At 42.4% G+C, this 27,663-nt stretch overlaps 1 protein-coding gene across 2 annotated transcripts; it reads right to left on the bottom strand.

Moving 5' to 3' along the window:
* Positions 1–6,590: 6,590 nt before the first annotated feature.
* On the bottom strand, positions 6,591–27,094 carry Cdc7 (cell division cycle 7). Of its 2 annotated transcripts, XM_021162440.3 has the most exons (12): positions 27,007–27,094; positions 26,327–26,508; positions 22,702–22,785; positions 22,348–22,483; positions 18,813–18,906; positions 18,586–18,728; positions 17,605–17,848; positions 16,927–17,022; positions 15,959–16,134; positions 14,846–14,928; positions 12,113–12,262; positions 6,591–8,579 (listed from the first exon to the last, which is right to left on the bottom strand). In XM_021162440.3, the coding sequence occupies exons 2-12, from the start codon at positions 26,421–26,423 to the stop codon at positions 8,188–8,190; spliced, it is 1,695 nt and encodes a 564-aa protein (XP_021018099.1). In that variant the 5' UTR covers positions 26,424–26,508; positions 27,007–27,094; the 3' UTR covers positions 6,591–8,187. The 2 variants fall into 2 exon arrangements, with proteins under 2 accessions (XP_021018099.1, XP_029332759.1); XM_029476899.2 differs by lacking the exon at positions 16,927–17,022.
* Between the last annotated feature and the right edge of the window lie 569 nt (positions 27,095–27,663).

Below are 27,663 nucleotides of genomic sequence, written 5' to 3'. Positions count from 1 at the left end.
AAATTAGAAGGAGGCAGATGGCAGAGAGGACAGACCCTGGGGGTGCTTTGAACATCCTAGCTGGAGCTTAGCATGGAAATACAGTGCTGGCAGCTATGCCACTGACCACTAATAGAAGGGGGGTGCATTGGAGGGAGGAAATGAGCCCCCAAGCTTCAGGAGTGGTTTTCCTCCTTCCAGCTATGAAGGTGGGGGCAGGGAGGTGCTCAGCATTTCTGCTCATGCCCAAAGACTTAAAAAGATACACAGACCTTCATTTCTAGAAGTCAACTGTCATTGACCTCAAAGAACAAAACACAAAAATAAACCTCACTGCAGGCATGCTATGTGCTGAGCACTAGAGACCCAGAGGCACGTACATTAGACAGATAAAGCCTTGTTGTAGATGATAGACAGGAGGGACTGGTAATAAGGTACAGGGGGAGCCCGGGGAAGGAACACAGGTGAGAAGCCGGGGGTAGAGAATGGTTAAACCACCACCAGCTCTGTTTGCCTGAAAACTTAGTTTTCTGTGAGAGTCGATGTTTTGTGTTTATGTCTTCAAAGTCTTACTGATAGATCCATCCAAGTGTCCCGGGCAGCTGCCTCACAGAACATGCCAAAGGAATTCCTGCCATCTGGTGGACAGAGGCAATGTCACCATGCAGCTCTAGGGTCACAGCATCCAGATTCTGCTACACTGAGTTAAGCCTGATACAGCTGGCTGTGGCGGCCCCACACCCACAACCTCTGCACTAGGGAGGCAGAGGATCACTAGTTCAAGGCCAGTTTCCCTTACACAAGCTCCTGTGTAAACTTAAACAAACAAGGGTGCTGGAGAGTGGACCATAAGTTCAGAGCACTTGCTCTTGCAGTGGTCCTCAGCTTGGTTCTCAGCACCCACGCTGTAGCTCAAACCATACTTAATTCCCATTCCAGGTGGGCTGACACCTGTGGTGTACATGCATGCAGGCAAAATATTCATACGTGTAAAATATAAAAATTAAAAAAAAAAGTCCAACTATAAATACCCTGATGTGCTTTATTCTTTTGTAATCGTTGTTACCGATTTATTTTATTTTTATCTATGTGTGAGTTCAGGTGCCCATGGAGGTACCATGGAGGTGCTGGGAACTGAACTTGGGTCCTCTGCAAGAGCACTAATTGTTCTTCACTGCTGAGCTCTCCCCACCCCTCCGCAGCCATTCAGATGTACTTAACAAAAGTTAAGGAAAAATATGCAAGAATGTTTTCAAGAAATACAACCATGTCTCAAAGAGGACTTGAAGAAAGGCGAGGGGAGAGGATAGAGAACCCACTGCATAGTTGTTCTGATGCTGTGTTTCGGGGCCACTTTTACCCCTCCAGACTGCAGGCACATCAAAGCGCTTTGCAGCTGAGATTCCTTTCAGTCTTGGCTCTCTCCTTCTCTTCACACTCCTCCAATCAAAGTTTCTTTTTCAGTCGATAAAGGGTTAAGCAAGGAGGCACTAAAACATTTCCCAGTTGTGCTGTTTATACTTTTAAATGTGAATAGCCCAGGTCCCACTCAATGCTCAGACACTCAGAGATACGCGTCCATCCGTCCCCAGCACAGATGGCCTCAGACGCCCATGTTCCGAGGAACATACTTTCAAAATTAACAAGTTGGAATGCACTTCTAACAACTTATATTACTCCCAGTTGATGGACTCAATTTTATAAATGCAATTTGGACTCAGAGATGTTAGACTTCTCAGAACAAACAAGCTTTGGGAACTGACGTGATTCGTTTAGAATTGGAGCTATCTTTAAAAAAAAAAAAAAAAAAAAAAGACTCCAGAAGAAGCAGGGTCCTACATGTATATATCAAGTGTGGGCATTTTTGCCTTTCCATGGTATTTTATACACACTGGCATTTTTTATTGTTGTGACATTTGACACAAGAGCAAGAGTTAAAAATGAGACCGTGCTAGAGAGTTATGAAACTTTTGCCCGCTGGTCTTTCACACAGGGCTGTGAAGGGTTACTGTGGATAAAGTTCCCACCAGCTGTTTCTCCTCCGCCGAGGTCAATGTTCTGGGAACAGAGTACCAGCAGCTTGGAGAGGAGAGAAATTAGTCCTGAGATGGATGGGACCTCGGGGGAGCTGGGAAGCCTTAGGACAGACAGTCCACCACGGGAAAGCAGTATAACCCTTTAGATGTCTAAGAATTAAAGAGGCTATCTTTAGACTGGGATTGTCCTGGTGGGTCTTGGAAATCCCTCCATCGGGTCAAGTTCCCAGGCGGCTCTAAGGCCTCGGCTGACTACTTGTGTCTCTCTAGTGGTAAGAAATGTAAAGAAATGAATGTGTGGTCTCGTCCTTCAAGAGACTTGTACTTCACTACAGGTCTCCGAGGAAGTCACTGTCACACAGACATTCCAGGGAAGACATTCCAACTACAAAGTCCCAAGTCTTATTCTGAATTGAAACATCAGACTGGAATCCTGCCTTGACTCAAGTCACATTTTTATGAGTTGGGGGTGGGGTGGGGGGAGAATATTGGGGAAATATTTAGGAGCTACTTCATTTTTCTGTCCTTCGAGTTTCTTGTCTAAATCACACGCTAGTCTTTAGAAAAGTTAGAGGGAATGTACACAAAGTATAGATATATCCTTATAAAACAAGCACTCTGGGCATGGTGGCACAGCCAGTAACCCCAGCCCTTGGAAAGAGGAGGTCGAAGATCAAGGGTATCCTTGGTTACACAGAAAACTAAAGGCCAACCTGGGCTACACGAGACTCTGTTTCAAAAACAAACCTAAACAAAAAACCAAAGCAGACACTCTAGTTAAGAGAGGTTTCTGATCGACTAAGCAGGTTATATTTATGTATCAAACAATTAAGTTTTAGAAGGCCGTGAATTTGAAGGAGAGCAAGGAGCTGTTTACAGGAGGTCTTGTAGAGAGGGAAAGGAAGGGAGAAATGATGAAGTTTTTATTATTATCTAAAAAAATCAAAAAATAATTTTTAAAAATAAGTTTCCAGTCTGGTATCACTACCAAGAAAGCAAATTAACAAGGGCACATTCTTTCATGTTATTTGTCAAGCTTCTAACTCCACCTGCAGCAGGCACCCGTCTTCTCTGTGTACCTCCACCTGCAGCAGGCACCCATCTTCTCTGTGTTTAGGACAAATCAAGGGATGCTTTCTCAACAGATGCAGGGGGTGTAGAATGCTAGTATTCTTAATTTTAACATAAAATTATGCTTCCTTTCACCTGATATGAATATTTACTTATGGGATTTTTTTTTTTTTAAATATAGACAAAAGGAAGGTGCTGTGGCTCAGGAGTTAAGGCACTGGTATCCATGCCTGGTATTCAGTTCCCAGAACCCAACTGCTGAAGATTGTCCTCTGTCACCACACAGGAACCATATAAATAAATACATGCAAATAAATAAATACATATAAAAATAAGTACTTTTTAAAGGTAAATATCAGAGAGACTGCTCTGTAATTAAAGAGTGTGCACTACACGCCTTTAATCCCAGCACTTGGGAGGCAGAGGCAGGTGGATCTCTGAGTTCGAGGCCAGCCTCGTCTAAAGAGTGAGTTCCAGGACAGCCAGGGCTACACAGAGAAACCCTGTCTTGAAAAACAAAACAAAGAAAACAAAATTTTTTTTAAAAGTGCACTGCTTTTTCAGAGGACCTGGGCTGCTGACCAGCACCCACGTTGAGTGGTTCTGTAACTGCCTGTAACTTCGTCCAGGGGTTCCAATGACCTTTGTCCAGGGGTTCACCTTTCAGTACAAAGCATTACGTGGTGTCTAGAGCAGCATGGAGGTGCTGGGCTCCCCAGACCTTGTCCCCTGCTCTTGAAGACTGAGTTAAAGTGACAGCGTGGGGCTATGGAGTCGTCTGTCTGCTTGTAAATCACTTCCTTGGTCTTGTCCCAGCTGTCATTTCTACAGCATAGGCTATAGTCTTCAGCAGTTACAGAAGGAATCTACACTAAGGGCAAACATAATTAAATGCACACAGAAGCACAGCATGGTGATCTCGAGGTAGGGAATGAGTGTGCACACCCCTTCAGATTAGAGATAAACCACCTGACAGCCCTCTCTCCTTCTGATTTGTGCTCCTCACTCATAGCTTGTACTCTTCTGGTTTGGGGGTGTTCCATCTTCTTGGTTCCCCACTAGTGACTGGTATTGTCTGATCTAGCAACAGAGATGAGGTTATTAATTTTCTATCTTCTTTCATGTGTTGGGATTAAATTTTCTAGTGCAAAACCTATTGCTTTATTTTTTAATTAATTTTATTAATAATGAGAGTTCTGCCTGCCTGTTTGTATGTGCACATGTGTTTCTGGTGCCCATCAATATCAGAGGAGGTACTGGATCCCCCGGGACTGGAGTTAGGGATGGCCATAAACCCTATGTATGATCCTGGTCCTCTGCAAGAACAACCAATGTTCTTACCCACTGAGCCATCTCTGAGGCCGTTCTGTCTTCTCTTTTTTTAAGATTTATTTATTTCATGTATGTGGGTACACTGTCACTATTTTCAGACACACCAGAAGAGGGCATTGGATCCCATTACAGATGGTTGGTTGTGAGCCACCATGTGGTTGCTGGGAATTGAACTCAGGACCTCTAGAAGAGGAGTCAGTGCTCTTAAGCTTTGAGCCATCTCTTCAGTCCCCTGTTATTTTTCTTATAACACTGCTTCAGTGGAGTCCAAGGTGGAACGTGCTCAGTGTTTAAGATTGGTGGTGTCACCCTTAAAAGGTTATTCTGCTCATAGGACATGCTTAAAAAGAAGTACAAAACCATCCACGTTGTAGTCATTGTTTTTGCCTCATGAGGGTTAGGAGACACTCTTCAAACAGGCTTGAAGCTACTCATCCTTTTAAACTCTTTCCAGTTAATGTCTAAAACACTAAAAGTTCAAGGTCAATTTCATCTTTTTAACTAATTTTTCTTCCGCTTGAGATATCAAGCCAATGTTCTCATGCTCGGGGTTTGCAGTTTCCCTGGCCTTCCCTACAGATTCTCACCAGGTCTGCAGTTGCTAAGACCAAATTTTTCACTTGAGGCATCCAGAACAGTGCTGGTTGTGGAAGCCTCACCTTGTCGGAAACTAGGGTCATTCTGATGACGACCTCTCTGTGTAATGTGGCACTTCAGCTACTTCTCACTGCTTGTCTGGAACTTCAAGGAGAGGTGGCAGTTCACACACACACACACACACACACACACACACACTGACAAAATCAGGAAACAGCCATATCAACCTTAAGAAGATGGGGAAATTCTTGAAACGAGACTTGACAACTGTCTGGAGAGCGTGCTCTTTAACGACCACAGATGACAAGCACCATTGTGGGTGGAAACAACACATCTGCAGACACTGGCAGACAGTTAGTCCTGCCAAATTTGGATAAATTTTTTAAGATAAATAACTTTACAGTGACATGTTGGGTTGCAATTACATAAACAACAGAAAATACTAAGACCTAAGCCTACAAGTTTTGTGGGTTTCAAGACCTTATGCAATCAATATTCTGACATCTGTAACACAAATTTGTTCCTACAATGCTGACGCCAGTAACTAGGGGATTAGCATCACTTGATGAGTTTTGTTAAGATTTTGAAACAAACTCAGTTGGATTCTTTAGAATAACAATACTTGAGCCACTGTTTTCTATTTGGGTCTTTTGAGAAAAGCATATTCATCACCTTATTAGGGAAAGTCTCATTAAAAAGGCTGAGGTACAGCCTGTTTCAAAACCAGTACTTGTAGCTTAACATTAATAGTTCTAGATGTCTAAAGGACTATTAAGTGGAAACCTTAACAATCTCTAGTTTAAGCAGAAAGAATTTTTTAAAAAGCTAACCAGGAAGAATCGTCACACATTTCAGAAACTTTTATAATTGGAAAGCAGCGTGTTACTTGGAGACAGTCTTATGAAGCCCAGGCTACCCTTGAGCTCCTAAATCCTGTGCTACTATGCCCAGCATAACCTTCTTAATCTTTTTGTAGAAATGCCTATTTTTGCCTAGTTATTACAGGGAAGTATTCACCATTCTAAAATGGTGTTAACCACAAAGGAGCTGAAGAGATGATTTCTGATCTCAAGGACCACAAACAAAACTAGGATCTATAATGCCAGCACTAGAAAGGTAGAGGCAAGCAGATCCCTGGGGCTTGCTGGGCAGCCAGTAGCCTAGCTGGGTTGGTGAGCTCACCTGTCTCAAAACACTTAAAGCTACTGAGGAAGACATCTGATGGCTCCTCTGTGTGTGTGTGTGTGTGTGTGTGTGTGTGTGTGTGTGTGTGTGTGTGTGTGTATGTGTGTATGAGAGAGAGAGAATGCCATACAGATTCCTTATTAATTTTGACTAGTACGTTTCCCCAAAATTGATGCAACACTCTCCAAAAGGACTAAAATTTCCTGAAAACCAACTTATAATACTGGCTAACTTTGTTAACATTATGTCAATCAAGTCCTGACCTAAAGGAACTTTTTTTTTTTTTCGTTTTTTCGAGACAGGGTTTCTCTGTGTAGCCTTGGCTGTCCTGGAACTCACTCTGTAGGAACTTTTTAAAGCAAGTCTGAATTCTCAATTTCCTGAGGCTGCTGTCTCTCTGTTTTGATCAATTCTTTTACCCTCTTATGCTCCCGAGAGTCAACTTCTGAGTCAAAACTTGTAGCTGCATTGAGATTCTATTTTAATTACTGAGACAGTGCTTTACATTGAAAAGTCTGGCGCCTGGGCCAATGAGCACATCTGCGCGGGTATTCTATCCTCTCCAGCTTAACTCAGCCAGGTCTGCTGGGACAGCTACTATACTCTAAGTGGAGGACAGTTGCTCATTAGTCTGAGAGGGAGTAGAACTAACTTTATTTTAATTTACATATAAACAAGATCCACTACATGCCCTCGATGGTCTGGAATTCATCATCCAGACCAAGCTGGCTTTGAACTCCAGAAATCTGTTCTGAGTTCTTGTGATTAAAGGTGTGCAACCACCACATCAGGATGGAAAAAAGAAATAAAAGTTTTGTACTCTCTTCCCTGCTCTTCTTTGGCTCCCCATGCTCAAGTGACCTGGGCAGACTATCGGCACATACCACATGCGCCTGGCTCAACTTATTACTCTTTAAATAAGTATCCTGACATAAGCATCTAAAAGTTTATTATTAAATACATATCCCAAAACATTCAAGTTTTAAAAAATTACAGCATAAGACAAAGTGTGTATACACACAAATATGCATTATATACACATGGCAAATTGATCAATGAGACACACTGATCTATCCATGTTCACAACAGTAAACACTGAGCGACAGCTCCCTAGTCTGTGATGATACAAGCAGGAACTCCTCAGCAAGTCTATCCTGACTCCTGGAAGCCTGGGATGCTATCGCGGACAGAGAGAAGTTTAGAACAAAATAATGCACAAATCTCCATATCAAGCCCTCTGCTACTTTGTCCCCTTATCTTTTTCTCAATTACCTAAGACCCATTCCTTCTGACCAAGATTAATTCAGAACAGAAATGCAGAAATGTGGATGCTCCTGGCAAGCCAGAAAACATCGCCAGTAATGTCCAGTTTATGCTCGCTTTTCCTTGTGGCCATTACCTAATTAAACAAAGGTGTGTGAGAAAAAAATACCGAGAAAAAGAAGCATCTCTGTCGTATCAATAATACACACATTATTTGGCTCCAAATATAAATGCATGTAACACTAGTGAAGCACCAGAAACTGCAGTAAGCACCCTGTAATTTACAATGACTGTGTTAGGAGGTGACAAACAGCTCTGCAGTAACTATTTGTTCATTTGCACACCTTCCACACACACCACCAACAGCCAGTTCCCCCATGCACACAGTGCAGAGCACACACTGCTTAGAAACAGTGTTTCTCTCAGTTTCTCCCTGTCATACCTGTACCTCAAACCCATGCATCAGGCTCAGTAGGTCGCTCCTGAGGCAGAGAAACCCAGGGCACTAAGCATCTGAGTCTACTTGATGGTTTACCTCAAAGACCTTGCCAAGGGTTCCCCCAGTTCTTTAAGAATTCTTAATCTCTTTATAATCTGACACCAGAACAAATATTATCATTTTAAAACAAGTTATTCATTCTCCCCCTAGACTCAGACACAAACAACCTGTGATTATCCACACCACCTTACAACACACAGCAGCAACGGTAAGTGGAGAGCCGTATCAGGAGCACATATCTTTAAAGAACGAATGTACTAAGGCTGCTTCTGCTGTTATCCTTGAGGCTGGGTTTAGGTCCAGAAGTTTATCGAGCAGGTCATAGGCTTCATCAGGTACCGAGTCCCAGCCTTCTGAGTTGGAAGCACAGTCTCTGGGATGACTCCAATAGCCATCGCTGTCCCTTTTATACAAGGAATCCTCTGAGTACTGTGCCTGAGCAGCCTGTACACGGGATGCTTTGTGGTCAGTGTTCTTGGAAGCAGCAGGGTCATAGGAAGTATTCCCTGGAGGACCACTGGCTGACCTGGGAGTGGTAGAGTCTAGACCCCGTAGTCTCTCACAGAGTGCTCTCAAGTCTTGTGCTGGGACTTCTTTGCTACACAGAATTGATTTGCCTTAAAGGAAAAAAAAAGAATTCAACATATCAGAAGCAATTCATGAAAACCAATTAAGTGCAGTCATGAGCTTTATGACTGTTCTTCTGTATCTGAGATGAGACAGAGGGCTGTGTGCCACGTCTCAGTCGTATTCAACCTTCACAGCAGAAAGCCAGACTACAAAGCAGGGAGAGGAGAGGAAATGGGGCCTGCTGGGCTAGGCCAGGCTTTACCTGTCGGCAGCTCTGTAACTTACAAGCTGCAGTTCCTCCCTTGCCCTCCTCACCCTGCTGCCTCTGGGCTCACGCCTTTCCTAGGATGCCCCAGTGTGTTAAGATGCACCTGTCTAGCTCAAGAATCGTAGTTGTAAGGGCTGGATTCTGAGAGTCCTTGTTAAGTTTCTGTTATAATCAGCAAAACTGAAACATTACTTTTACTGTCATAACTAATGAAACATGTCTGTTTCACCTATAAGTCTGTGGGCTCTTTGAAGATTATGATACTTTGAACTCCTCAAACCTATACATTTCCTGGTATACACACCAGAAGTAGTTAATGCCTGTTGTACTTGACCTCCCAAGTCCCCTATTTACTTGCATAGTCTAGAAACTGTTCTAGAACAATGCATAAGTGCTAAACCCTCTTCATAGCCTTCCTGCCTTTCTCAACACTTCTCACCTCTAACACTTTCCTCCACTGGGATTTTAGCTCTATGACAATAAACAGTACCTGGTTCCCCACCCCAAACATGGTCATGAGTGAATCAACTGACAAAGCAGACCTCAGGTTTTTTCAATTAAAATGTCGGACTGGGGGTAACTTGGTGGATAAAGCATGCATTACATTAAGTGTGAGGACTAGAGTTCTGGTCTCCACAGCCTATCACAAATGCCTGCTGAGTGTGGAGGCACACCTATAAAATGGTGCTCAGGAGACAGGAGGCCCTCAGAGAAAGCTAGCTTGTAAGACTAGTCAAATCAGCAAGCTATGCCTCACTGACTACGAACAGCAAATGAGGAAGGCTCCTGATGTCAACTTCAGGCCTCCACAAGCGCATACACACGTGCACACTATACACACATTTTTAAAAAAACAAATATTTTAAATTTAACTTAGCATCAACATACTATTAAAGTGAGCAAAATAAGGACAGAAAAGGCAATCATACACTGTACACTTCCCTATGATACAGCAGTCATATACTGTACACTTCCCTGTGAAACAGCAGTCATATACTGTACACTTCTCTGTTATACAGCAGTCATATACTGTACACTTCCCTGTGATACAGCAGTCATATACTGTACACTTCCCTGTTATACAGTAGTCATATACTGTACACTTCCCTGTTATACAGGCATGGGGCTTAAACACTGAGCTGCACACATAGATTCCTTGAAGGAATATGCAGCTTGCCAATAAAGCAATCTTGGTAATAAAAAGCCACCTTCACATTTTCTAATACAATTAATTACCAGACAGGAAAAAGAGGTGGGCAGGACCAGAGAAAGCAACAGAGACAAATGAACACAAATTAAGTCATGAGGGTGCGCATCAATCCAGTTTTACTTTTGGAGCTCTCTCTTCTTCTTGGCTAGGAAACTCTAGCCAGAGGAGGACAGCAGTACAGTTTATCCCTTAATTTATTAGTTTGTGCTGACATCAAGAGACGAAGTTCAGCAAGTCCCAGGCCATAAATACACATAAATTTTAGCACTTGACCAAGAATACATTAAAGTATTGAAGGAACAACCTAATGAACACATTCAGTGAGGATATGTTGTGTCAGGCATTGATTTCAGCTCCAAGTTGTCTTTGAATTTACTTAGTATGATTCAATGAGTACTTAAGGCCCACTGCGACGGGGCAGGCTCTGCACAACAGGTGAGGCAGCACTCATGACAGAGCGGGTCTGTGGGCATTGAGTCTTCTCCTACAGTAGCTCAAGGTTGTCAGATCTGGCTGAACTTACTACAGATGCTATGCTAGAAAAACCACTAAACTGTCACACTACAAACAAGATAAAAGCACTGTAACAGCAAATTTTCAGAAGGCTTTGCATGCTATCAACAGACTTGCCCCAGAGTATTTCTCATCAGATGTTACTTCATTATACCTTTGATTATCAATGATAGAAATTCAAATTCTTTAACGTTTCATTACTGGCTGACAAACTCCAAATCCCCTGACCTTCTCTTAAAGCTATTTACTGGGAGGTAGAAAGTTTTAAGTGGTTGAGAACATATGTAAGCATGTTCTATTCTTTGTAATGCAATACTAATTTCAAGACAACAATGTCACCTCTCCCTTGTGTGCATCATTTCAGCCTATTAATCTCAAACAAAGTATTCTTATGCTAGGTAAGAGGCACACACTGCAGAGTCAGTGCTGCTGCTGACACACTTTTTGGCAAGCCTGTTTTGAGACTCTCCTGAAGCCCTCCATACAGTGCTCTGGCACATCAGACCTGGGCAGCTGGTGTTCAACAGCAAAGGCCTTTCACAGTCATTCTAAGCAGAAGGCATCCTAACAAGTGTTTGCATTTTCTAAATTGTATTGTCCGTGAGTGGGTAGGGTAGGGGCAGATAATGCAGTTCTTAAAATTGGTTAGTTAATTCTGATATGTATTCCTGCTTAAGAACCACTGGCCCTGGGGCTGGGCACATAGCAGCTTAGTTATTTTTGAGGTAGGCCAGCTGAGAGTCTGTCCATATTACTCACCGACCTCTGGGAAGCAGCAACTATAATACTACCTGGAGAATAAACACACACATCATGGCCATTTGAGTTTGGCTACCAGAGCAAGGCTGAAGTGATTCTTAGGCACCCATAGAATGTGTTACTGCAGTCTTAACCTGTGTTGCTAATATTTATGCTCACAAGATGAGTATGGTATCACATATCTGTAATACAAGCACTCCAGACACAAAGGCAGGAGGATCCCTGTGAATTCCAGGTGGGCCAGAGGTACACAGTGAAAACCTGTCTCAAAAAAACTAAAGAAATTCCATATATGTTTGCATACATGAGAATATGCCATAAAAGACGTATTTCTTCTTTGCTACCCTAACCACACAGATACCAAATACTAGTAATATACATTTCTGTTATCTTCCTTCGTAGTAATCCTTACTTTAGTGCCCAGTACAATGTTTAATATACAACAGATTTAAACTTCCTATTGAAAATGTATAGAATGGAAGACATAGACTACAATGCTGACTTCTAGTTAGCTGACAAAGGAAGGAGTGTAAAGTCCAGCAGTAAACACTAGTGTGGGCACACAGCACTGTAGTATACACAACTGTCCACTCTTTACATACCAGTCACTACTGCACTATGTGTGCTGGGCACATGGCACTCTATTGTAAACAACTGTCCACTCTTTTTAAACAAAGTTACTGTTTTCAAGCAAGTGAATAAATTCCTAAGGGTACATGACTTATGAACACGGAGTAAGTTTACTTGCGAGGGGAATTTTGCAACATTTATTTAGCAATTTATAGGCGACAATCAAAAGCATCTGCCTTGTTTTAGAATTTAAAACTTACCAAAAGCTTTAGCAGCCTGGATAGTTTCCCTGGATCCTCGAATTGTCATGATCTGAGCCAAAGCAGTTAAGTCATCACTGGCCTTGTAAAATGGGTACCGCCCACTGAGCAAGGACAGGAATATGACACCTGCAGACCACATGTCAATCGCTGTGACAGAAAACAGACTTTAAAAACCAGCCTGAAATTCTCAACGTACGATCACCTAAACCAGTAGCTGCACAACTTTACTGAGAACAAACATCATCTTAGAAACCTTAAGTTATGTATGACACACAGGCTCAGTTCAACAGGATTCTCTTCAAATCGTTCTGGGACAGACATTCAAGTTTCTTGGGAGATTCTGAAGTATAACCACAACTCTAACTCAACATTCCTTCTGCAAGACGGTTTCTCTTGAACACGCTGATGAATTAGAAATATTTCATCATTAGAAAATTGTAAATAAATGTACATTTACATTTGATCCTATAAGATCAAAGGAAATTCAACAATAGTGTTTGGGAAGAAATCTTTTCAAGCTTTTCAAGATGGCGACTTGGTAGTACAAGTATTTTCCTTTTAGTGAGACACACTGAGCATTAACACCAGTGCAGCTACAACCCTAGGTTTGAGACCAGCACCAGAACAGAAACAAAACCAGGCTGACAAGACTTCTCCCTCCTACCTCCTAACGTCCTAGTGTTAAGTTATTGGGGTTCCCCTGGCCACTCAGCACCATCCTGTCAGATTCATCTGAATCACTGTCTGCTCCTCTGCCGTCAGTGCTGAGGCTCCTCAGCGCCTGCAAGTTTACTCTTTGCTGCATGTTCTCCCTGGAGTTTCATCTTTTACCGATGCTCACCTGTGTTTCCACACTGGCTCATTCCCTGAGCTTCAGACTGACCTTTGGCTCTGTAGGACATTCCATATGGATGTGCCACAAATCTCAAACCCACTATGGCTCAGTGCAATTCTACCTTTCCCTATACACCAGGTCTCATTCACTCTCCACCTTGTTTCTGGGCACAGGTCCTTGACCCTCAAGCTAGTTGTGTAAACACTCTGAGATCCTTTTTCTTCAGCATGCCATGTGAGTGCTGACATGCAGCACCTTCTAGGCATGCTTGTCACTTGCTTACCCTCATTTTCACTGTCACAAGTGCCGACACTCAGGCACTCCTCACCCTTCAGCTGGACCACTGCAGGACACTAGCCTACAGAATCTATTCTCCCTGCACGTGTGCACTGGCCTTCTAGAACATAGCCATTCTCTTTCCTTGAACGGCATCTATGACACACAGTCCAAGCGGTCACGGTGATACACGGAGTCTTTCTCTGACTCCCACTCTGTACTAAGCAACACCACCCTCAGAGCTTCCTCCACAGCCCGGGACTATGCTGTTTCCTGAGTTTCTTGGGTCCTGCTCAATGCTAATCTCCAACTCTATAGCACTTCCTCAGAGGTGGTCTTTTCTATCACATGAGCTTCCTTTCATAACCCTTTGAATAATAGATGCCCATCAATACCCTAAGTGTCATCAGCATGTTTAACAAGTCATTTTATACTTATGAGCATGCGTGTCCTAACAAAAATGCAAACAGTCACACTCATTTTACATCACTAGCAGCACAGACACGTGCACAGTGAATCCAAGTGACCCACATGAGCCACCTGTACATTTAACTCAGGGTCTCCAAGTCCTACTCCACGACAGCAAGAGCCACCTATACATTTAACTCGGCGTCTTCTAGGTTCTACAACTTTTTGTATTCTAGAAACCTTTCCTCTTTTTTAAACTCTGTTAACTGCTACTGTATTATTTTCATGGTAGCAAAAAAAGAAAAGAAAAGAAAAAAGAAAAAAAAAAGAGAGAAAAAGAAAAACTTCACCTATACCATAGAGAATTTCTGAAGTCTGAAGTAAACAGGTGAGCACTGTAATTCTCACCCTGACAGAAATACAATGTCCCTGAAAGCTGATGGCAAGAATTCTCTGTGATGAGATCATCTTTCAGATAGGCTGAGCAAATACAATCTATGGGGCAAGCTGGAGGGGGGTCATTTAAAAAAAAAAAAAAAAAAACAAACCAGCATTAGGATCAGAAGTTCTGAGCTGGAGAGATGGCTCAGAGGTTAAGAGCACTGACTGCTCTCCCAGAAGTCCTGAGTTCAAATCCCAGCAACCACATGGTGGCTCACAACCATCTGTAATGGGATCTGATGCCCTCTGCTGCTGTGTCTGAAGATAGCCACAGTGTACATAGATATCATAATAGATAAATCTTTAGGTTAGGCCGGAGCAAGCAAGGCCAGAGCGAGTGGGGTAAACAAGAGTGAGCAACCTTCATTCCCAACAACCACATGGTGGCTCATAACCATCAGTATAGCCACAGTGTACCCATATACATAAAAATAAATAAATAAATCTTAAAAAAAAAAAAAGATTTGAAGTTCCATAAAGAAACACATCGTCTAACCAGGCAGTGGTGGTGCACGCCTTTAATCCCAGCACTTGGGAGGCAGAAGCAGGTCAATTTCTAAGTTTGAGGCCATGCCTGGTCTACAGAGTGAGTTCCAGGACAGCTAGGGCTACACAGAGAAACCCTGTCTCAAAAAACAAACCAACAAAACACACAAAAAAGAAACACATCATCTTAGAAGTGGGACACTGGGCATCAGTGGCGAGTACAAACACTACACGCAGAACAAGGGCTCCTCAGGGTGGGGGCTGGGCACTTCTGAGCTCCATACCTGTGGTCTGGTCAGGACACTTTGTCAGGACCTCTGGCGCTCTGAATCCTGGTGTGCCTGCCCTAGGGGCAACCTGCTGCCGCCTATGAGGAAGAAATGAGATCCCCAGCTATGTTAGAGTTGGACCGTTAGTAAAGCGTAGTGGCACACACACTGGATCCCCGCACTTGGAAGCCAGAAGCTAAACTAGTCTCACGGAAAGTTCCAGGACAGCCAGGGCTATGTAAGGAGACCCTGTCTCAAAAAGCCAAAAAAACCAAAAACCAAAACAAAAGTATGTAAGCTATTAATTTAGTTCACACAAAATTCTGTCCTGGTAGCATTATAAATAAAATTCCTTTTTTTTTTTGTTTTGTTTTGTTTCTTTTTGGTTTTTCGTTTTTGTTTTTTTTTTTTTTTTTGGTTTTTTCGAGACAGGGTTTCTCTGTATAGTCTCAGCTGTCCTGGAACTCACTTTGTAGACCAGGCTGGCCTCGAACTCAGAAATCCGCCTGCCTCTGCCTCCCGAGTGCTGGGATTAAAGGATAAATAAAATTCTTATAAACAATGAAAACTTAATGCGATAAACATTTATTCCCCAACCCCCACACCCTGGCCTAACCCTTATGCCCTGGCCTTGTTCCAGACAGATTTCAACACAATTTCCAAGTATAAAAACAGATGGTAGATAATAAAAACCATAACAGAAAAATATAACTCAAAGGGAATTCATATAAAAACTCTTTTGTTTGAAGTTCTGAGTTACTGATGTACTGTGTAGCTCTGAATTAATCAGGAAGAATCTATAAAAACAAAGCCCGAAGAGAACCTTAAGGCTGAGAGAAGCAGCATCACCTAGTCCTGGTTACAGACAACAGAAACAATGCCATCTGCAAACAAAGGTCTCCACGGTCTGCCCACCCAGCTGCACTCAGCACTCAGCAAATGTGATTTCCAGAGAAAGTGGTGTCGTCCAAGAAGGGCAGGTCAAACTATCTGCTCACTGCACTGCTGTGACAGGGCTCACATTATTCCCTGTCCCTCACTAAACCAATAAATATCCCACAGTTATTTCAATTGCTAATCTTGTCTGGCTGCATGCTGTGACTCCCCAGCACCACAGGAACTTGTTACCTCGACAGGCAAACACTGCAGACTCTATCTGATCCATAGCAGTCGCAGGTGAGGACAGCCGGGCAGGACCTGGCAGTTTCCCTCATCACGGTGTTCATAGCTTTTGTAGAAATGGCCGTCTTTTTTGTTGCTAGCTTTCGTGATATTATGTCCACAGTCTTTGATTGCTTGATGAGCTACAAAAGAAATTGTGACATTTAACACGATGCCTTCAAAAGAGCATGGTAGAAGAAGCATGAGTGTCAGTCAAAGCTGCTGGCAGTGCCACTGGATTGCAAGTCTATGGAAACATTTGAAGGCCTCTGGACATGGCTGTACATGTAAATAACAGCACAACTAGGGAAGCTGAGGCAGGAGGCTTCCAAGTTTGACGACAGTCTAGGCTATGTAGAAAAACCCTGTGTCTCAAAAAAAAAAAAAAGTTTATAGACTTTTTTGAGGTTTTCTGTCAAATAACATTAAAATTTACTAATTAGCTTGGCAAACCTTTAACAGTTTATTGAGCATTTCCCGATATACTAGAGAAACATTCTAACAGTACTAACAGTTACTAATCACTAAGGTCTGATTCCATGTCACATTGTAACCTGCACTTACACTGCCTACACCAGTCTGCTGTCACAAGGTACCTAAGTCAACTTAAAACCATCCAGCCTGAAGGCACTTTACAGGAATCTTTACACTACTGACTGTGTGTTGGAACAGTGAGGTCCTGAGAGCTCACATGGTGAAGTCTAGCCTTGTTCTGAAATGTTCCTATAGAGAAAAAACAGCAATAGAGAATCAAAATAAAAAATTCCATCAAAAAGAGTTCAGAAAAAGATTAAAGATTGAATTTTTGAGTAAATGCTTGAAGCAGCAATACCTTCTGCCAAAGCCTAACTAATCCACGCTCCCCTCGTGGATTGGTTCCCTGAGCCCGTCTGTGTGGCTGACTGACAGCTGAGCTATGAAGCTGCATTACTTACTTTCTCTGCAGGGCTCTCATGTGAAATGGAGCTGTGTATATTGAAATTTCTTTCTCCAAAAACAGAGCGCTGGACAGAAAGGCCTACAGATCTCTCCTACAATACCAACAGAAACAAGGAGAATTAGGGTTATATCTGTAACACTTTCTGCCAGCTGTCCTCTGCCACAGTTTTGAAAGACTACATGACAGCCAAGACATTCTTAGGCACCAAACACTGTGAAAGGAGACACAGTCTCGGCAAAACTCAGCACCCACACGGCGTCACCACAGGCCACACTCACAATACTAAAAACTCCTAAGGCCACCCGCACAGCACAGGGGTTTCATTCTCCTGGGCAGCCAAAATGGAGACAGACACTTTAGAATTTCCCCCATCATAATGCTCTTTTTAAAGAGAGAGAGTGGATACAATTAACTTAAATTTTGTAACATAGAATGTTTGTTTTATCATATAGTGTAATCTATAACTGCAAACCATAAGCTGACAAAGTAAAAAAATTAGTTTGAAACCGAGTGAAATTGATTCAGTAACACTCTAATTAACTAACCAAGTAAGATGTGTAAGGTAGGTTTGTAAAAAGCGTCTTAATCACAGTGCTATCCTAGTACTAGGTCTCCCTCTGTTGGCTGATGGCAATAGTTCTAATATTCTTATTGAAAATGTAAAAGCTAGAACCTTTCCATCTTTTCCTTGCTTAATGTGAACTTGTGTGTAGGATCTTTTGACAGAAGTTTTTGGGGTACACTGCTGATCCACAGTTTTAGGTGCCGGGCGACTCAGCAGGCCCTTGTGTCCAATGACTCCATGATACTTGTTTCGTGAACAATCTTCCTGCTGAGCTTCAGACTGGACAAACTTGAGCAGCTCTATTTTTGTGTCACGTGTTCCCTGGGCCAAACCGAAGTCCACCAAGGCATACCTTAGAAACAAATCACGTATGTTACCCTCCTAGAGAGATTTAATCTTTATAACATTATAATGCTGTCAAATCACACTGAGAAACTGTAATTCATTCATTATACACTGAAGAATGTATAATATTCCTTTAAAAAAATAAAAGAAAAATCCCCAAGTACTTAATAGCTAAGGCTGTCCTTGACCAACAAGCCGAGCACTGTCTGGGCCTACACTGAGATGAGGCAGAAGAGGACACAGCAAAGACAAAAGACACAACCCTGGGTTGTTCTGTAGTAGTGGGAAAGATGGTATGACCAGTAAAACATTTCTAACTAAACAACAAGTGCTAGGGGATACTTTTAACTCCTTACCACACTAAGTATGATATACTTATATAACATAAATACTATTTTCAGCTTATAAGGTCTCTTCCATATATAATCAACAAAAATACTCATATAACAACTTTGGTTTTCAAACAGAAAATGCGTTGTGTTGTCCAACGTTCTCATTAAAACAAAAATAGAAAGCCCAGAAACAAAGGCTGGCAAGTCAGAACAGGACACTCCAAGTTCCTTCTGTCTAAGTGTGCATCTCATGATGCCATCGTACTACGGATATAACTTTATTTTTTCCTATTCCATTTCCTCTCAATCACAATAAAAATGTGAACAGAAACAATGTGAACATTGCAGTCTAAGAGATGGACTCCACAGCGTGCATTCAACTGCTAATGTTTATGGGATTCTTTGTACTTACTTTTTCAGACGTCTATTGTATAAAAAATTGCTGGGCTTCACATCACGGTGAACAATACCAAACTGATGAATCCGTTTCAAAGCTACAAAAAGATTATACATATATTCCCGAACTTCTTGGAAGGAAAGAGAATTCAAAATGTCCTAAAATAAATTTATGAATGAAGTCACAAAATTGTTTCAATTTAAACATTTAGCTGATTAAAGTTCAAAACTATTAAGACCTACCAAAAAAGATTCATGTTCCAGATACGGCATTGCAATAACCACATGATCATTTTTTCTGAAGCAGTACTTAAGTCCCATGACATTGTCTTGCCCCCTATTAGAAAATGCACAATGAATTTTAGAGGGAAGGTTGTACACACTGTAACTTAAAGCCTTAAAAAAAAAAAAAAAAAGAATTATTTTAGCAATATATATGTACTTACTACTAGAAAATGCAAAATCACATTCATGAATATAAGTACTTAACTGACATGTAAAAGATAACATTTTTCAAACTAAAATAGCACCAGTTACAAGGTTACTATAACAACACAAACATGAGATATCTGCAGATAACAATACTTATTAGCAGATAAGATATGACTAATAATAGATTTTGAAATAAGTAACACTCATTGACCATCTCTGACCAGCCAAGCTTTGGTAAGCATTTTACACCTATTAATAAACTCAATCTTGAGAGATTCTGACTCACTCAGTCCTAAATGGGATATCTCTAAACCTCTCCTGTCAGAGCCCAGAGAACTCAAAGAAAAACACAAAGATTTAAGAGACAGAGGAGACACATAACTCCAAGGAAACTGTCTTCCAGATACAACAGGACTGAACCATGCATAAACTCACAGAAACTGGGGCAGCATGAAAAAATTCAAGCCAGATGGGGTCCCAGCACTGTGAAATAAAAGGGAGTAAAACATGGGCTCCCACCTCTAAAACAGAAACTATCCTGCAACTGACACTAGCTTGCAAAGGAAAAGTTAGTTTTTTCCAATGGAGTCTCACCAGGTATATTGACCACCCTTAAAAGTAGACCCCATGTCCAGCAATAGATGGCCAAAACACACACACACACACATACACACAAGAAGGACTCAACTTATTTTTTGTAGACACATACTGTTTTGTTTGGGGTCCCTTTTTTGGTCTTACTAGTCTTTGTCCTATGTGCTACGGTTTCTGACCCTGTATGTGTGTATTTTATGTGTTTTGCTTGTGGTCTGTCTTCCTTCCTTCCTTCCTTCCTTTCTTTCTTTTTTGAGACAGGGTCTCTCAATGTAGTCCTGGCTGCTCTGGAACTCACTGTATACCAGTTTGGTCTAGAACTCAAGACATCTGCCTGCCTCTGATTCCCAACTCCTGAGATTAAAGGTGTGTGCCATCATACCTGGTCTTCTGTTGCCTCTCTGCTTTCTAATGGGAGAAAGGGTGTGGAGTGGGATGCATGGGACAGTCCTAGAAGGGACTGGAGAGAAGGAAACCATGACCAGAATATACTCCATGCAAACACTTTTCAATTCAAACAAACAAACAAGCCCCAGTCTCACAACCCCCTCATGGGAAAGGTTACCCTCCAATATTTTTACAAGAAAACGAGGTAAGGGGCTAAAAATGTCTCCAACGTCACAGAAGTTGCTAAATCACAAATGTATGGTGAAGGAAGGAATGTGGTTATCCAGAAAGTAGGAAAACCAGGCAAGGAAGCATCTAAAACTACGACCACCTCATGCCTTTTCTTTTCCTGTTCACATAATGGAAAACAAAACAAAACCCTAACAAAGCAACCTAAGGAGAAACCATTTATTCTGGTGCACAGTTCCTGTACTGGCTGGTTTGTGTGTCAACTTGACACAACTGAAGTTATCACAGAGAAAGGAGCCTCCACTGAGGAAATGCCTCCATGAGATCCAGCTGTAAGGCATTTTCTCAATTAGTGATCAATGGTGGGAGGGCCAATTGTGGCTGGTAGGCCTGGGTTCTATAAGAAAACAAGCTAAGCAGGTCAGTAAATAACATCCCTCCATGGCCTCTGCATCAGCTCCTGCTCCCTGACCTGCTTGAGTTCCAGTCCTGACTTCCTTTGGTGATGAACAGCAGCATGGAAGTGTAAGCTGAATAAACCCTTTCCTCCCCAACTGCTTCTTGGTCATGATGTTTGTGCAGGAACAGAAACCTTGACTATGACAGTTGCACCAAGGCTGCAGCTCTGGAGCAGCTGGTCACGTCACATCCACACTAGGGAGTAGAAAGCTTTCTCCTGTTATACAGTCCAGGATCCCTCCAGGGAATGATCCTGCCCAGTTAAAATGGGTCTTCCCACACCAAATAACCTAACCAAGATAATCCTCAAAGTCTCAGAAACTATCTTTATTCTAGAATCTAAATGATCCCTCACAGGTGTGCCTGGAGCCTTGTCTCTAGATGATTTTAGATCCTGTCGAGTTGAAAACGCATTAACAATGACATCTTTCAAAGTGGGAAACCAACTTGCAGGGAAAAAAGGGGCGTGGGTGGTGGTGGTGAGGAGTTGTTTTGTTTTTTTTTTGGTTCTGAATCTCACTATAGCTCAGCCTGGTCTAAAAACCCATGGCAATCCTCCTGCCTTGGCTTTCCAGGTTTTGGGATTAGAGGCATGCCAGATTTGAATGTTTACATACTTCATGACAGGCACAGTTTAGGAGTAGAATGAAGATGCAGAGGAGGATTGATATATGTCTGGAGGATGATATATACGTGTCTGGATGAAATGATATGATAATATATATCTGGCTTGAGCAACGGAGGAGATAGATGGTGGTATCTTCTGTACACAGGGAGACGAGAACATTTGTTATTTTCTGGCCAGGGAAAGGAGATTAAGTAGCGTATGTGCACATCCATGTATGGGGGCAATATACAGAAAGACAAATATCACATGATCTTATTCATGTGAGGATGCCAATAAAGCTGACCTTATAGAAGTGGAAAGTAATATATGATGGCTAGAGGCCAGGCTAGTGAGCAGGGGATACAGGAGGTTGGATGGCAGCTATGGAAATGCACTAGTTAAGAGCGTCAAGGCCTAGTGTTCTGCCACACAGCAGAGTGGTTAGAGCTCAGAACAACTGATTAATGTATTTCATGTGAAGGACTGAAACACACAGAAGAGATAAATAAATCTTTATAGAGATACAATTATTTGTGACTCTGATTTGATCATTATACATTATCTGTGTGTATAAAATCACTCCATCATACTCTGTAAGTGGCACACTGAGTAACTTTTAAGAAATTTGATCATTAAAGAGAGCAAAGGATCAATAGTGCTACCAGAAGAGGAGACAACTCAACATAGGACTAGGCCACCATATTCACAGTCGACAGGATTAACCTAGCAGAGAGAAACTCAGGGGAAACATGCCAAATTGACTCTGCTCTAAGACACAGGAGACAAGACTATCAGAACTGAGGCATCAAATCGCTCTTCACATTAAGAGCAAGCCCAGACCATAAGCCAAGGCTGACTACTGACCAGGAAGGAAGGTTGTAAATACATGGAATAAGAACGGGATGCCAGGCTGGGCCTCAAGAAAAATCTCCTCTGAAAGGATTAATAGCAATTTAAGCATCATGAGGTACAGGGCAAAGCATTACCCAAGAGCAACAATTAGCTGAACACTGTAATTTAGGCACAAGCTCACCATCATTCCTGTTAAGCTACTGTAAATACTATAAACCACACAGAGCCCATTCCATTGAAACTCCTTTAAATGCCTACCCTGCAACTGTCAGACACTGAAGCTCTGCTGCAATTCTCACAGGATGACTTGTGGGAATTAAGTGTTTCAGCGCAATTTTCTCTTCATGTCCTTCTTGCAACTGTGCTGTGGCCAAATAAACAGAGCTGAAGGTGCCTATGAAGCAATCAAGTAAATATTCCAACATTAGGCTTAAAAAAATGCTAATAAAGACAATTCTGTTAAGAAACTGTGATATACTAAGTTGTGACTATTTTATCCTAAATATTTATTACTTTCATTCTGTTGAAAGGAGGAGAAAACTTGTTACCACAGTTATTACCACTATTATGGTTTCAACAGTTTAACAATAGTGGAACACACCCTTAACTTACCTTCTCCAATTTTGTCCTTAATTTTGAACACATTGACTAGTTGTGGTACAGCTTCACAAAGCTCCTCAATATCTCTTTTAATACCTATGGAGGAAGTTAGAAGTTAGAACTAATGAGATACAGTCAGGGTTTTGTTGTTCATGTTGGCTTGGGTCAGGGTCTTTTTACGGCCCAAGCTGGCCAGGGCTTATGATCACCCACCTCTGCCTCCCAAATACCGAGCTTATAATTTCTTAGGTTAAAAAACCACAATGATAAACATCAAAACTCCGTAAGAATTGCTAAGAAAGCCAGGCAGTGGTGGCACATGCCTTAATCCGAGCACTTGGGAGGCAGAGGCAGGCGGATTTCTGAGTTCAAGGCCAGCCTGGTCTATAAAGTGAGTACCAGGACAGCCAGGGCTATACAGAGAAACCTTGTCTCGAAAAACAAAAATAAAAAACAAAAACAAAACAAAACAAAAAAAAGACAAGAATTGCTAAGAAATTGCTAGTCACAAAATTTTAACTAGCAGGAAAAAAAAGCCAGAAAAATTAAACACGGAAACTGTACTGTGCTAAAGGTACACACTAAGATACAGTCAGTATATATCTGGCCTTTAAGATGAAAATGCTAAGTTTAAAGCAAAAAGGACTAAAGCTGGGCGAGACAGGTGGTGCTTGTGATCACTAGATGGCATACTCAGGGCACCGTGCGATAATCCTGAAATCAACTCCCTTCAGCAGAGACAGAAATCCCACAGGCTAGGAAATTTTTACACACAGAATGGTCAGTCTATCCTCAGAACAAGTCTTCTAAGGTTCTCTAAATTGAGGGGAAAAGTCATTTAATATATTCCCAAAGTTAACAGCATACTCTATCTCAAACCCCAGAAAAACCACTAATTCTAAATAAATATAAAAGTATGCATAGCTAGAATAAGTAGAGGCAGTAACATAAAATCTAATAAACTACTGATTCAAGAAAAGAACCACAGAAGAATCTTCAGCTATTAAGCAATGGAATTCAAATTGAGCTGTAGAGTAGTTAAGTACACAAGAAATTTTCAAGACAGTATACCAAGCAAAACACAGATCAAAGAAGCTGGGGGTATTGCTTAGTGGTGGGGTACTTGCCTAACAATACAAAACTCTGAATCTAATTCCTACTGCTGATGGGAAACATTAGAAGTAAGTTGATTATGATCCCAAGTTAGTTTTTAAAATATGTATCCTAAGGCTGGGAAGATGGCTCTGTTGTTAAATGCTTGCCCTGAAAGCACAAGGATCTGAGTCTGATCCCAAAACCCATTTTAAAAAGCCAGGCATGATGGTACACACTGTGATCCCAGTGCCCCAGCAGCGGACAGGCAGATCTCTGGGACACACTTGCCAGCCAGCTTAGCTAAACGGGTGAGCTCTAGGCCAAAAAGTCAGAAAGGTGAGGAGTACCTGAGGAATGATACACAAGATTGTCCTCTGGCCTCTACACGAATGTCTATGTGTGTGAGTGTTCTATTTACATAGACACAGAGTCACACACACACACACCACAGACAAATACACAAACATAAACACAAACACACACACACAGAGACATACAGACATATACATACACAATACTATTTTACATGTAATTGGACAGGGAAAATCCTGTGACTCTAAACAGTGAAAAATACTTTGGCTTTCAAAATTTCCCAAATTTTCTTCAATAAACATGAATCAACAATACTACTAAACAAAGGGCTTTGCTATTCATCTGCTACACCAAGTATTTATTTTATATTATTTATTTATATCAAGCCCCTATTGTGTGCTGAGTCCTCTTTGGTTCTACGTATGCAAAGATAGACAAAATGTTCCACACACCCCCCCCCCCAAACTAACAACAGCAGCAAAACTTCAATAAGGAGTTAGATAAAGCCTAAGGACACAATGGTTTCACAATCTGATGTACAATACGTCCAGGCCTCATCAGTGTTAGTCTTTACTGAAGTTATGTTTCTAACACAGCGAGTCACATTAGGGGCTGGAGAGATGGCTCAGCTGCTAAGAGCACTGACTGCTCTTCCAGAGATCCCAAGTTCAGTTCCCAAAACCACATGGTGGCTCACAAACATCTTGTAATGGCATCGATGATGCCCTCTTCTGGTATGTCTGAAGACAGCAACAGTGTACTCATATACATAAAATAAATAGATATATTTTTTAAAAATCACATTAAAGAATCCCATGGATAAGAGTTCAGCATGCTTTAAAAATTATTATGGGAACCACTTGCAATGTCCTATGTTGCATACCATAAAAGTTACAAAACTTTTCAAATAAAGTTCACCCTATTAGTCCACCAGATTTTCAAGATATTAAAAAAGGAGAATTCCCCTAAAAATAATTCTAGAACTAGATCAGATTCATGCACGTGTGACCCCTTTAGTTAATGAACAATGTGCACCAGAAGTCAAACTGAATATGGAACACTGAATGCCTGCACTGTATGTGTACGTCTTAATTAAAAAGAAAAGCCACACTGAAAAACAGGCTATTGTTTTAAAAAAATTAAAAAGGAAAACCAGGTAACAGCAGTGTTTCGAGATGAATCTAACGGCATAGGAGGACACCAACCAGGACAAGCAGCAGCAGCATACACAGTACAAGCAAGCCGGGAGAGTGGGAGGACTGCACCCAGGGGGAGCACGGGGAAGGGGGAAGGGGACTCCCGAGTTTTTAAGTTCTGATGTAACTGTGTTGTTCATCACCAGGAAGAGGACCATTGTTCTAACAACAACGGACAGTTTGGTTTTAGCCAGAATTCAAAAATATGTGATGTTATGCTTTTTTAAATGGGGCTAAAGCTTTGGGGGGTATATAAATTGTGTATCATAAATTAAAAGTCAAAATTAGTATCTTTTTGGATAAGCCTAAATTTTCTTAGGACAAAGATGATGGCTAGCTTTTAGGAAAGAATACAGTCAACTGGAATTTTGTTTACAAACATGTATGTTAAGTGAACACTACCACATGGGCACTGTGCACAGTGTTTCTTGGGGTGGGGCTGAGGCAGGGTTGAACTCCTGATCCCCCACCTCCCCTTGGGTTTACAGATGTTTACCACTATGTCCTGCTGAAAGTACACAATATGGGACTTTTCAGCCACCTTCTAAAACTAGAGTCTGTGGCAGAGCTACATTCCACTTTACGAAGAAAAAAGTATCAGTTACAAACATTCCACTTGTTTCTGCCTGTGAATTTTGTTTATGAATCCTTAATCTCTTCCCCACCAATTCCTAAAACCAAACTTTACACAGTAAGGCTACAGTGGGTCTGGAAGAAAAGTCAGGTGTCAACAAACATGCTTTCCTAAAAAGCCACTAATATTTGGACCTAACCCACGTCCTCTAAAACGAAAGCTGGATTCCAATCCTCTTAAAATGCGATCCAATCCTAAATCTAGATTTCATGATATTATGTTGACATGTAAAATTTAAACATACAACTCAGTTTACGAGTCAGGTGTGTGTGGTTTTTCTGTTTATTTCTGGGAGTGTAATTTAATTACATTTCTTCTTTCCCCTTTCCTCGAATTAGAAGATGCAGACTGGCTGCCCGTGCGGCTTCAGAACCGTGCAACCGTGGCATTGAGCACATACCTGAAAGTTTAACACTCTGCTCATATTTTTTTAAAGAGTCATCAGCCGGACACCTGTCATTGCCACGAAGGGAAGAAATCGCCATTGGCTCCTCCATCTGAATCCCCAAAGAGGTTTCCACTGCGCACGACTGGGACGCAAAGAGCGGGCTACGGGGTCATGTGCACAAGCGAGAGCAGCAGCTGTGAAAATCACAACACGGTGAGAAGGGCGAAGTAGCTCACCCAAGCAGGCACGCACCAAACCACCTGCCCTTCAGGAGGTAGCACTAAAACGCGCACCATATGTCCAAATCCCAGCCGGGGCGGCGTCGCTGCCACTGGCCTGCGGCGAGCACTCCCGCGGGGGACAGGTGGAGCGGGCTGCAGCCGGCTAGGGATCCCCGGGAGGCTGCGGGGGAAGGACTGCGGTTTGCCCGGGAGGAAGTCGCTCGCGTGACACTCCACTCGACTGGAGCCGACCGAGGGCAGCAGGGTGCCAACGGAAGGATGAACTAATGGGCCGCCCTGGGCGAGCGCGTAGGGCGGACTGTCCGCCAGCGCCAACGAGAAGCTCAGTGCGCAGGCGCACCTCTTCCCGCCGCGGGATGCTCGCAGGGCGACACGACCTAAGTCACGATCAAGAACTCGTCCCCAGTCCCTCGCCGTCCACGGCAGGGGGAAAAACTGTCAGAAACTCACGGTTCACAGAAGTTAGGACATCCGCGGTCGCTTCCCTCAGGAGCGTCCCACTGAGCCGGGCCGCCAGGCGCGCATGCGCGATTCTTCCCGCGCTGCTTTGAATTGCTCATGCGCATTCCGAAGCCCCTGGCGCCTGCGCAAGAGGCGTGGTTTTTCAAGGCGGGGCGGTCGGAAAAGAAGAGTGCCTGAGAGAGGGCTCAGTGGTCCTTTGCTAAGCTAGGGAGCCCCAGGACTAAAAAGGCGCCGGGGATTCCTCGTCCCGCTCGCCCGGTCCTTAGCGTTCTCTCTCGGCCTCACACTGTGGTCTCAACACGCTGGACACTTCTCGGGTAAAAGGCACTTGGTTGAGTCCGGTTTTACTTTTCTCAACGAAAAACAAAAAGTTTAAGCGCTGGTTCTTGAGGATCTTACAGTAGAGACGAGCTGCAATGTATGTTGATCATATATTTAGTTGTGATATAAACCAGTTTTTAGGGACTGAGCTAATAACGGTGGTGAATAAGGCAGTCAAAAAGCTATCCCAATTTCGCGTCTTTTAATAACCCACTAAGTCTATATTGCATGGGTGTGGAGTGATCCACTGGATTATGCATGGCACTCTTAACACCGGTTGCATCTCCAAAAAGAATGATCCCTCCTGGCCTGGCAACTACGCTC

This window comes from Mus caroli, unplaced genomic scaffold (assembly GCF_978045245.1).
Source record: "Mus caroli unplaced genomic scaffold, Mus_caroli_1 scaffold_4, whole genome shotgun sequence".
In the NCBI taxonomy this organism is placed as follows: Eukaryota; Metazoa; Chordata; class Mammalia; order Rodentia; family Muridae; genus Mus; species Mus caroli.
Note: the sequence above shows the minus strand (reverse complement) of the source record. Positions and strands in the feature narration are given on the sequence as shown.